A 12,695-nucleotide genomic window follows, 5' to 3' on the forward strand; every position below is an offset into this window, starting at 1 on the left:
AATGAGGATTCTGCGTCTTTTAGCCCGCTATTCATCTTCTCTTGACGTCATGAATTGCTGTGAAAATGAACTACCCTTGTGTCCTTCTGAAGAGAGACGGAAAACTACGGCTCATGGCGTCAACTGTCTTATAGTTGTAGGTGTAAAAACGAGGCGTAAAAACGAGCCATAAAACCGTGCGCTCACCTTACATCCATAAAGTTTGATGTTGCTCTCTAACGAAGCTATAGTCAGTCCACTGCTGATATAACTGACCAGCAACGTAAATAAAACTGTTCCTGATAACATCCAAATGATGGTCAACAATCGGCCACTGTATGTCAAAGGAATCCGGTCACCGTACCTGTGTCAAGAGGAGGAGTTCGACACGTAATGAGTGCAAAGGAGTTTGATTTTACAACATATATCACACAACGCGACACGAAGGTGGAAAGAACTCGAAAAAGGTTAACAAACACAAATCCTTTCCGTAACTAACGTAGCAAAAATTTTTCAGCTTTTTACTAATCAATGAATTCTCGTTGCTTCTTGAGGTCAAATATTTCAGCAAAAATCTTCTGTCAGTGCATTTAACAAAAATTAATCGCTTCCTTTCAAAGTTTCCATGGAGGTGACAATCGGCATTTATTTGCGTCCTTGGTAACGAATGGTCTTACCCGACTGTACTCATGGTAACAAATGACCACCAAATGCCCTCTGGGAAACCGTTCAGAAATGAGCGAGGAAAGATTGAGTCAGTTCCAATACTCTCCTATTGAAATTGAGCACAAAAAATGAATCAATAACTAATAATGATAACAGTGGTATCAAAAAGACAAACAATCATGGTAAGGATTTTAATTTTACAAATGATGACAGCAAAGATGATATCAGAAAGTGACGCAATTAAAATGATAGTAATTATATCGGTGCCGATTCTGCCATCTGGCTACAATGAGATAGCCACGACAAGGGGCCATCATTATGTCTTTCCTGGCGACATTCCTAGCCTTGCTCACCATTATCATCCTTTTTTTTAGTTTTGTTTGAACCTTAAACCCCTAAGACTGATTGGCCTCCAATTTGTTCTTACAGTCTCACGCCGAAATCAAATACAAAGCTCACGAGAATAAAGGAAAGGATATCAGATTGTTGAAGCTCCTGATTGTTTAACAAATTTTCTTGATCAGTGCCATAGGATGTCTAAAGGGAAAAGTGGGGAGAGTATGACTATTTATGTGAGAGTGTAAAAGGTTTACGCGCATCGTTCTGAATTTTTTCATCAATAACACCATCGACAAGTTGCCAAAAAGAACTTACCAGAATCCACATCAACAATCCGGTCAAACAAATTGTCATCACATTAAATAGTAATAACGGTCCAAAGCCATACACCAGGCGCTCTATGGGTGATTCAGACCCAAACTCCTTCCTTGCCACAATAAATGCTGCCCCAGGGGACTCCACGATAGGCACAAACCGGAAGCGTTTCATGTACCTCCGCTGGTCAGAAAAACCATACACTGGTAGACTCAAATCTGTGTTAGAGTCGATAGATATCCTCATGTCTTCCTCGGTGTTTTTCTGTGAGGGATTGTTATTCCCATCTAAGGTATAATCTATGAAGGAAGTACCGTGACCATTTCGACAATCACCGCAGCAGTGGAGAACCATTTCGTCGAGAATAGCCATAAAGATTCCGCTCGTGTGATTGGTTGAGGAGCGGATGACGTAAGGAGGGTAGAACCAGTAGTTTGTTGTGAGTCGCTTTCCACAATGACAGGTTTCTTAAAGGAAGAGGTAAACAAATTTTAAGAAATAGTTTTGTTGCTTGACCAATCACCGATAGTGATCACTAGTTCCAAGGTTACTCGGCACGCATTCAAAATACCAGTAATTCTGCTATTGCAAATCTGTGTTTAAATATGTGAAATATACAGAAGCCGCGGACAAAAAGCACGTAAGAAACGCGTTTAATGCATACTGATGCTTTGCGGCGCGAGTGGAGAAATACACGATGAGTGTGCGAATGATGCGAGACGTAGGATGCGTCTCGCGTGAAACGTGCGTTGGGTACCCGAAAATTTGCAATTTGATATCCATCCTAACGATAGCGCGTTATTGACGGGGTTACCCGAGTGAAAGTGAATAACTGATCATCACGTTTTTCTCAAACTAAAAAGAGCAAAACAAATCAGCATATGATGAGAACTTGTTCCCCTTTGACATAGTTTTAACCGTGGGTTGAAACGATGTAAACGCATTCTTTACACAAACCTCCCTCAATTGGTTGACTGAAGACTCCATTGCCGCGCCGTGTGATTCCTGCAACTCTGATTTCATAAGTCGTAAAACTCTGCAGATCGTTCAAAGTTATCCAATGGGTTCCAGTCCCGACTGACTTCTTCTTTACTACATCGTCGACAACTTCCTTCCCGCCAACCTTCACGGCCCGATATGTCACCGTATATCCAATCAGATGACCGTTTGTTTCATTATCCGGGACATCCATCCACTGGATCGACAGACTGCTCGTACTAGTTTTCTCCTGGACAGTCACATTTGACGGAGGGGCACTAGGAACTAAAAAGAAAACTTTTTTTATATTCCTTCCCCGACATCACTGTTATCGAGCAGACCTCGTCCGATAAAATCATATCTTTTTCGAGAAAAAGGAAAGAGAATTCGGCAAGAGTCTGAATGGAAATATTTCTGAACTTGTAGTCAGATCATTCAAGTTTTCGGAAATCTTAGGGGGATCTATCGCGGACGACTCATGGAATGCCTAACATTTGTCATAGAACAGGACACCCAACCAACACTGAGGTACACTTTGTATGTTACAGATCGAAGATGATTAGAATAATTAATTAATAACTAAATAACATCAATTCATGATTAAGAAACGATAATTAATAATAAATTTCTTATTTGTTATCAACTAACTATTTATTTTTTTTAAAACAAGGAACTCATTTTCTAAGGTTTATATTCCATGACTTGTGTAACGAATGGCTCTTGATAATGTTTAAGGTAAAGCTACGGTTGACTCGCCATCTCTGACAATCACATGTAAAGCTTACCACTTTCGTCTGTCGTTACTGTGATACTTGACGATGTCACGCCATCTCCCGATAAAGTATATGCCAATATGGACACTTCATACTCTGAAAATGGCTTGAGGTTGGATAAAGTCTCCAGTCTCTTTCCTTCTTCCCTGATAACAAAGACCTGAGTTTTCCCTCCGTTTTTTAAGTTTAAAAAAATTTTGAACCCTCGGATAATGCCGTTTTCGTATCCCTGGGGGACTGAGGACCAGCGAAGGAAGATATCTGTTTCCCACACCATATAAGCTTCAAGTCCAGACGGAGCTCGACTGGGAACTAAAATGAAAAAATCATAGTTGAAAAACTGTATGACTGATTTAAGGGGTCCAAGCTCTTCTTCGATTAAGCGTCGTCTTTTTCGATTTTTTTTATCAAAGTAAACACAATTAATAAAGGTAGATACCTGAGGAACTGGCGAGAACTTGAAGTCAAAACTGGTGAAAACGTGAAAGAGCTGTTCCACGCTTCCTTATTAACTCACAGTTTATTCACTTGATTTAACGATTTTACTACAACGCTTCGGTTAACTCCCACTCACAACTTATTCGAAGAAAACACACCATCAACGTCCCGTTGTAAGTACGTGGAACAGTTCCATATATGAGGCGATAAAACACGTGCCGCTTACATGTTGTTTGGTTATGTATAAACAAACGAAATCACTTATAAATGTCAATCAAGCTGAGTTAAGAATAATTAACGTATCGTAAAGTTTCCAACAAATACAAGCAAAGTGCCATAACGGTTGTAAAATTAGGCGACAGGGGAACTACCAGGAAAAGTGTTTTGTGGGAGTTTCCCATGGGTAATAATGACACTTACGACAACCTTGATTGACCACCAATGTCTACATTCTCACCTCCTTCCTTCGTTTTGACCAAGGCAGTACTAGGTTTCCCCTCACGGCCAGTAGCAGTGTAGACCTGAAGTTGAATTCTATAGGTTGAGTAAGGCCTCAAACCGTTCAAAATTGCTCTCGTTTTGTTTTCTCCAGAAACTCTCAAGGACGCAGATGGACTGGGTACTATCCCATGCATCTGGTATGTCAGTCGGTATCCTTGAATGAAGCCCGGTTTAGGGCAGTTTCCATGGTAACTCCATTGGACAGTGACACTTGTACTCGTAATGTTATTGGCCACCATATTTTTGGGTGGATCACACGGCGCTGCAAGAATATTGGTAGACCCGTTGGTAGTCATATTATTAGAAACATAACTTCACGAATCCAAATAACGCAATACTTCCTCGACTACTGTGGAAAAATATATAGCGATCTTCATAACAACAGCTTAACTTTGTTAAAATGATTAAGGTGGATCTCAATTTTTCACCTCGGAATAGCTTTGAATTTTAGTTACTACATTTTAATAAGCTTATCAATACTGATTGCCTTTCAACAGTGACAAAAATTAGAATCTACCTGATTCCCCGACTCGCCTATATTTGCGTCTTATTTGAAGTACGCAGTCGCGGGGTCGTAAGAGACTGTACTACCACAACGATGGGGAAGATAAAAAGGAAGAAAAAAAGAGAGGTAACATCTCTTACCTTCCTTTCCATCTTCCCCATCGTCGGTCAAGCGCCCCCCTCTCGACAATAGTTATAAATAGCGAGTCTACGGACGACGATTCAGATTAGAACGAAATGTGAAGTGTGTTTCGCGGGGTACATCGTTTCATTGGCAACGTTACATTCAAGGTGAGAGTCGTTCTAGTTATAATGTTGTTAACGCATGTGCCTTTTTCGTATTTTCCTTATCATCGAGCTATATTTAGCGGTTGTAGGACTTATTCTCCAGGTAAATTGTAACAAGCCACTTCAAGGTAATTCCTACCTCCATCATCGATGTATTGAAATTTGCGACCTTGATACAGTAGCTCAAAGAGCTCAGTTTTTCTATTCACATATTAAGCAGCTGAAAAATTTATTGATCCAGTGTTGGACGTTAAAGAAAAAAATTGATCATTACCTATTAATCGGAATACATGACTAAATCAGTTTTAATTTTAACGATACTTCGGCAGAACTAGGTAAGTTTTTAGCTAACTCTGTGAATGGGAAAACTTTGTGACACCTAACATGACAGAATGCCCACATCAATCCTTGAGTTTCTTCACGTTTCCTAATCTTGAAAAATTTTCACGTGATACTTTTAATTTTGTCATTTGCAATCCAAGTTTCACAATTTTTGTATTTCTATTTTGTGAGTTAATTTTTTTTGGTAACGAAATTTTGCGCGTCCAACAGGGGTACTTACCATATCATAACGAGAAATATGAACGAAAACCATATGCTTTCTATTGCCGCCATTAAAAAGTAACATCTATCATTTACTTCTTATAGGATTTAAAGACTCCGACGGGGAATCTTATCGTCTGAAATGTTTCATCAAATGTGCACGCGGATTCTCGAAACACGGACAATGTCAAAGTTTTACGTATACCGACAAAAATTTGTTGATTTCTGGACATTGTCGTCTTTTCATGTTCACTCATGGTCAAATAAGAGAAAAATGTAACCTACGGAAATTAAAATATCAAGGAAAACTCTTCCTTTTTCTACTCACCGTCTTCGTCAGTCCATACACTGATTGGAGAACTTCTTGGACCCTCTCCTATAGATGTGTTTGCCGATACTTGAACCGTGTACTGAGTGTATTTGTTGAGACCAGTCAGCACAGCGTTATTAACAGATGTGGAGAGAACGCGTACACTGCCATTGTTGACGTAAACGTTGTAACCTATGATCACTCCGTGCGCGTGGCCTGATGGGACGGTAATCCACGTGATCAGTAAGCTGGTTGAGCTTTGCTTGATTCCTTGAACTTGCTGCGGAGGTCTGGTTGGAACTGTAAATAAACAACAAAGAGTTAACGCTACTATTTTGTGTTTACAATAAAATATTCATCGACAGTTAAGTTTGGATGTGATTTCGGCGAAATACTTAAAAAGTATCAAAATTCGAAGACGATTTTGTTGCTCCACTTTCCGTCCGTACTTTTTGCCTTGCTCTTCAGTGTAATACCGTGGCATATTTTACACGGTCTGATGCCCTAATATGGTAAAATTGTGTAGTAGTGGACTGATGAAATTTTGTAATTTAGGCGAAACGACATGTTAAGCGTACCGAAAGTAGAAAATTATTTCGTAATTAAATATGTAATAAACTTATTAAATCAACTACAACATTTGGCTTTCATTAAAAACTTCAAAACTTCTTAAATTCGGAAACAATCAAAGAACAAATTCATTTGCGGGAAAGAAAGCTCAAAGACCTAACTGAAAAAGGAAGGATAACTTGGAGGTGTCAACTTCCATTGCCAGGTTCAAGGTTTGTGGACGCGATTGGCTAAATTATAAAATCACGCGCGCCATGCATGAATACCTAACAAAGATTCCGTGTTGTCTTGCGTCTGTTTAGTAAGAGATATCAGATGGCGTCAAAATATGATAAGACCAGGAAATGGTTTTTTTGTTGTGTCTGACCTGATATGGCAGTAAGCTTAACTAAGCAAACCGAAAAAGTATCAAAGGAAAAGGTTGGCCTCAGTAAGCAAGGATGTTTTGGTAATTGTTGTAAAGATTATGTGGTAGCAGCGACTTTAATCACACTAGCCAAAAATATCACTATAGGGGCTTAACACCATGTTGGAAAAACCACAACGTGACTTAACAAAGTTTGAAACTGAATTCAGTTGGAACAGGAGAATACGATCACTCACAAAGGCTAATTACATTACGATGACACTCGGCTAGTTCAAATAAGGATGCTGCCCCGTAAATAACCAAGGCTATTCTTAAACTGAGTAGAGTTAGGCTCTGGTATAAAAGCTTTCAACTTTTTTAAGTAAAGGTAAGGGCATTGTGCTCAGAGGCGCCATCTGAGAAAGGCTGGGTTTGCAACACATGGGAGAATCCTTTCATAGCTCCTTCGGGAATTTATACTCTTTAACTAAACGTTATCGGCCAATTATGATTTATCATGTTAAAAAACTGCGAGTTAGCCGAATCTCTGCAACATGACTGAAAATTTAACTTGCATAGAAACATTCTTATAGAGTGGCTTTATTTTCTATCGTTTTTGTGGAGAGAGAACACGGATAAAAACCCTCGGAGTAACGACAAGAAGGTCCAAGAACCAACAAAAAATTTAACCTACATGTGATACCAGATTCGGGAATCGAACCCAAGCCACGGCGGTGGGAGGCTAGCCCCCTCACCACCACGCCATCGCTGCTCCTTAGGACGGGAAATGTTAAAATAATTGTATTGTGTTTCCCGTCGACTATCCATATGAGGGGAAAAACTAATTTTATTTGAAGCTTGTAAACGTCGGCGATATATTTCGTATTTTTCTGGATCAGAGCAAACCACGCTAGAGAGGTTAAAATGAGAATGTGCGAATGGGCTGCTTATAAACGTGTCTTTCCCAAATGATAGTTTTTGCAGAACATCAACTACTTTCCCCTTAATAAATGTTGGCAGAAACTGTCGAAATTCAGCGACTTACACCTCAGTAAATTGTTTTAAGACACTGGTCAGACCTCCATAACTTATGCCTTTAATAGCTAGATTTTTGAAATTATCATTCATACTGGCTGAACACTTTTTTGCCTGGAAGATTATCTTTGAATTTATCGGTTAAAAAGTCAATAAGCGATTTAATTACCTCCCTCTTGAGTAGATACATTTATGTGGCTGATATTCCCTTCTCCTGCCGCCGTAAAGGCCGATATCTGCACTACATAATTCGTGTAAGCTTCCAGTCCACCAATCAGAGCGCTGGTTGTCGAGTTGTCAACTGTTGTTTTATTCGGTCTCATAGCTGCTATCCACTGACTTAATTCCCAGATTCTCACTCGGTAACCTTGAATCCTGCCATTGGCAAATTCTTGAGGGACTGGAACCCAATTAAGTTGAAACGAGTTGGAACTGACACTGGAAGCGGTGACATTTTGCGGCGATTGACTTGGAACTAAAAGCAGAAATGTCCATGATCAAAAGTTAGGAACCAAATGCTAGAATACACATTTTATTCTAAAAACCTCGGTAAAATTGATGAGCAGCTTTCAATGAACGGATAAAATGATGACAGTTTCCTACCCGCCTCTGGAGTCTGGAACCAAACTGTATTACTGAACGTCCCATTATGAACCCCATCTACAGCAGCCACACGTATACCATAAGTTGTAAATGGCACGAGGCCTTGGAGGCTGTAAGATGTTGCTCCTACCGTTACATTCGCCTTTCCGTATTTTCTAGATTCCCACTCCAGTGTATAATTGTATGGACTTTGTAAGGTGTGATTGTATGACACTGAGAGCCACTGAACGTGACAGGAGGTGGCGCTCGTTACATTGACTGTCACGTTTTCCGGTGCAAGAATGGCCTGTTTTGTATCAACTGACAAAGACGTAAACAATTACTATAACTAAAAGAAGAAAAGGCAGATGGGTAGGACAATTTCTCAACTGATGTAATCTCGAACAAAAATGAGGCTAATCATCATCTCGATCTCTGATTGGTCCTGAGACCTCACCACTTCCTCTCAACCAATCAAATGCTCGATTAAAACCAATCACAGTTTGATCTCACACGTTTTCGTGCGCTTTAGGCAGGTTCAATGTTTTTGCAGTCAGTTCTCATTAGCTCTGTGTGATATATAGCGTCCTGTGTTCTCCTCGGCATTTGTGAGCACCTACGTTTTAGTTTGTTTGGCATTCAATACGTGACTGCTGATACTGGCGTCCAAAATAAAATTGGCTAACCCAGTCCCAGATTCCTTAGTAGGAAAGTTGTTCGCGTGCTATTCTAGCGCCAGTATTACCGAAGTTGCGTATTAAAATATGCTCATTCAATTAACAGAATTAGCTCAGGCAACAGAACGGAGAACGCTACTGTGGTTTGTTAAGTTTGAAATCTGCTGAAGACTCACCTGCTTTTAGTGTTGTTACACACAAAAATGAACCATTTCCTTCTCCCACTGACGTGTAAGCCGAAACTTCCACTTTATATGTTGTATATGGCTGCAGTCCTTCTACAAGAATCATCTTTTTGTTAACGGAATATGATACGTTAGTGACGTTTTGTTCCCAAACTCTCACCCGATATCCTTGAATCCTTCCGTTCGCATATTGTAAAGGGACTGGACCCCAGGTGAGTACAAAAGAAGAAGAGTTGAGGCTCTGGACGGTAACATTTTGCGGCGCTAGACTGGGAACTAAAGAAAAGTAAAACCTTAGCGAGAAAGCCAAAAACCGATAGAATCAAGTTATCCAATTCTTTATGAAGCTTTCTTTTGGTAAGTATTAGCTCCAAGAAGTATTATAACATGTATCTACCCAGTGAAACAAATCATGACACGATCAGAAGACAACACATTTTGCCAAAGCAATTCTATGCCTCACTTATGATGGTTTCCGCATCTATTCTTGACGACCCTAAAAATTGCTTTGGTTAGGTAGGGAGGTTGGTTAGGAGGGGAGGGGGGAAGGGGCTTATAACATTCTCGATTCCCTTGCCCCCTCCCCTCGTGTTTTGTTCTAGCAAGGTTCGCTTGCCAATGTTCTGAGAGAGAGAACACATTTTTAAGGAAAATTTAACCTGTTCGTGAAAACTTCTAAAGGTTGCATTAGTTTAACTTACCATCTTCTAGTGTATACACACACAAGGGATTACTGAATCTGCCTGTCCCGTTCCAGTCCCTTGCAGCCACTTGTATAACATGTTTTGTGTATGGGGTCAGCCCACGAATCTCGAATGATGTCACATTTAGAGTTGTGTTTGTAATGACGCCTGGCGACCCTCCTTTAACGGCGAGCCACGAAAGGGTGTAGTTGTAATGATAATTCGACAAAAGATGACGTGACACTGGCAACCATTCGACTGTCACATAAGTAGAATTCTTAGCTGTCACGCTAATGTTTTGGGGAACTGGAGGAAGATTAACTGGAATTCGAAGCATGTGAAATTAAAATACATTCTAGATAAAATGAAATAAGACGATACTCAATTAATATAAAAGTCACTTTGATAACTGAAATACATCCTACCAAGGCTTTTAGCCTGCGTGCGCACATTGACATAGGAACTGTTTGGTCCAGACCCCAGACTATTGTAAGCTCGCACGGTCATTTGATACCAGGTGAAGGGCTGGAGACCAGTTATGTTGAAGGCTGAGTTCGGAGACTGTATTCTCGCAAATTCGGTTGTCACGCAGGAATTTAGAATTTTCCAAAAGATTTCGAATCCAGTGACGTAAATATTATATTTATTCCAGGACAAATGTATATGGTGAGGTCCGGTGGAGACAACGGTCAGATTTTGTGGACTGGAGCTGATTGCTGGAAAAGTGAAAGAAGCTGTCAAAGCTTTCTCCTGAAGAACCAACGTGAATATACGAGGTGCTAAAAATAACGGTGGAGAAGCGACAGAGCTAACAAGCCTCATGGCACATCTGGCTGAAGTTTTTCAGGATTTCTTTTGTAAATAACGACTAGTGGCTTAGACTAGTGCCCCCTTCCCACCACGGATGTGACAGCATCAGGTCCCCCCCCCACTTGCCCACGAACACCACGCGGATACCCCTGACAAATTCAGCAGGCTAGTTAACAGGTCACCTGGTCTTCTGACCTTATAGACCCCAATTGTTTGTCCGTCTCTACCAACGGAGCGCCTGGATCAGGCTACTGTTACAAAAGGCAAGGTATTTGCGAACGGCATATCTTCCTCGCAGGAGAGAAAAATGCCCTAAATTGAGGAGAGCAATTTTTATGTAGTAATGCCGATGAAGCAGCCGCCAGGGTTTACAAAGGACGTGGTTCTTGCAAACTGTTGAGAATTTCTGAAGAAAATCATCAGGAAAGGAGACATTTTAAACGAAAAGAAAACGTTGTAGTTTACCCTGGAAACTTAAGAAATTAAAATAGAAATTTCAGTTGAATTTTCGTAGTTAACAATCAAGACGTTTGTTCTATAAAAAAATTGACTTATTACGTATTGCTATATATTATGAAGAAAGCTACACATTCTGATAAGCTGAGCGAGAGTCTCATATTGGACTCTTATGGACGCATCAGCATTGAGTGACTTCTACTGTGAGCGTCACGATTTTTACTGTGCGTGACATGTATTGTTTAGTTCAGCTTCAAAAGGGTAACGCAACTTACATTTGGCGGACGTCGTCATTATATTGACTGGATCACTTGGAGGTCCATCAGCGAACACATTGCATGCAACAACACTTATGGAATACAAAGTGTTATTCCGGAGGCCTCCTACTCTTATGGTGTTTATCAATCCCGGAGCAAACACGTGCTGATACATAGGCGTATGTGCAGTGATGTTTTCATAGTAGACAATCTTGTAGCCTTGTGGTGCCCCAGCAAAGGTATTAAGCGGAATACCTTCCCATCTGACCTCCACTGACGAGTCGTTTAGTAATGTAACGTGGGTGATCCTTGGTGCGTCCTGAGGAACTGTGGGAAAAAGGAAAGGCAAAAGATTGCTGGTAGGTTGCCAGCAAGCAAGAGGAGACATTTTTGCTTCATTTCATTTCTTCTTAGAAGTTCTAACAAGGACATATTTAAATTTGTGGGATGGAACTTCGTAAAACGCTAATATATCACCTACTTAAGAGTTTTCCTACTCGCATCACTTTCTTGAAAGTCGAGTAGTAGGCCTGGACCCAACTCGTCCAACAGCACAATCAAACGGTGACGTCATCGCACCACGATGACGATAACTGTTATATCTCAGATTCAATTAGAGTTTAACAATTAGAAATTTGTAAGTGCTACATACTGTGTGGACTAAAATCCCAGAACACCTCTCCTATTGTCATGTTTCCAAAAGACCTGTTGAAGAGCGCCTCTTGCAGCTTGAGAGTGTGGTTATACGTCAGTTCGCGAAATTTCAGTGTGAAATCAGCCTCGACACTTCCAGGCCTGAGAGAGAATGACTTTAAAGTTCGGTATATGGTAGAAAGATTGTACTAAAAAAGCTTTAGCTCTGTTAAAGTATGTTAATATCTGTAAGCTCTCCTTACAACATTTGAATATTATCTGCTGTTGTAAGTCAGAGGAAAGAAGCTGAATATTTAAGAATGGTTCATGAAAATGGAGCCACGTAACGGAGACCAGGGAAAGAGCCATTTTTAATGCAATGTATATAATGCAACTATTATATATCATTAGAAATATTGTAACACTCATAAATCCTCAAATAAATCTCATCTCACCTCAAGTTATGTATTTCCACATCATACATCGAGTCGTCCGGAAAAAGTTGGCGAAACTGATGCGAATTGAGAGGTTTCAATTAAAGAACAAATTATTTCTGGTACGTCATAAAAATTTATTTTCCTTCGCAGCCGAATGTCTGTCTGATATACTTATAATATTTCTACGTCTTTTGAAATCTAATCAACGAATAGAATCCATTTTTCCATGCATTTGTCCAGTGATTGATCATGGGTGACGTCAAAATGTGATAGGAACAGAGAACCGGGCATGCGAGGCGCAGCCGAATGTGTCGCTGATGTTGCTTCCACATTTTGGCGTTTTTTTGTGATCTTTTTGTTACGCAAAACCACGGCAACATTGAATCTAAT

At 40.2% G+C, this 12,695-nt stretch overlaps 1 protein-coding gene across 1 annotated transcript in view; it reads right to left on the reverse strand.

The window, feature by feature from the left end:
* LOC136277832 (protein sidekick-1-like) overlaps positions 1 to 12,422 on the reverse strand; it is a 17,151-nt gene extending 4,729 nt beyond the window's left edge. The window contains exons 1-15 of the mRNA XM_066160569.1: positions 12,324 to 12,422; positions 11,888 to 12,030; positions 11,254 to 11,562; positions 10,138 to 10,428; positions 9,731 to 10,033; positions 9,021 to 9,305; positions 8,189 to 8,488; positions 7,755 to 8,060; positions 5,653 to 5,934; positions 3,946 to 4,251; positions 3,063 to 3,362; positions 2,257 to 2,562; positions 1,300 to 1,766; positions 657 to 751; positions 187 to 343 (exon numbers count right to left, since the gene is read on the reverse strand). Coding sequence (XP_066016666.1) covers positions 187 to 343; positions 657 to 751; positions 1,300 to 1,766; positions 2,257 to 2,562; positions 3,063 to 3,362; positions 3,946 to 4,251; positions 5,653 to 5,934; positions 7,755 to 8,060; positions 8,189 to 8,488; positions 9,021 to 9,305; positions 9,731 to 10,033; positions 10,138 to 10,428; positions 11,254 to 11,562; positions 11,888 to 12,030; positions 12,324 to 12,352 — 3,879 coding nt within the window. The 5' untranslated portion in view covers positions 12,353 to 12,422. The remainder of the gene's footprint in view (positions 1 to 186; positions 344 to 656; positions 752 to 1,299; positions 1,767 to 2,256; positions 2,563 to 3,062; positions 3,363 to 3,945; positions 4,252 to 5,652; positions 5,935 to 7,754; positions 8,061 to 8,188; positions 8,489 to 9,020; positions 9,306 to 9,730; positions 10,034 to 10,137; positions 10,429 to 11,253; positions 11,563 to 11,887; positions 12,031 to 12,323) is intronic.
* Between the last annotated feature and the right edge of the window lie 273 nt (positions 12,423 to 12,695).

The sequence above is a fragment of the Pocillopora verrucosa genome, chromosome 13 (assembly GCF_036669915.1).
Source record: "Pocillopora verrucosa isolate sample1 chromosome 13, ASM3666991v2, whole genome shotgun sequence".
NCBI classification, from domain to species: domain Eukaryota; kingdom Metazoa; phylum Cnidaria; class Anthozoa; order Scleractinia; family Pocilloporidae; genus Pocillopora; species Pocillopora verrucosa.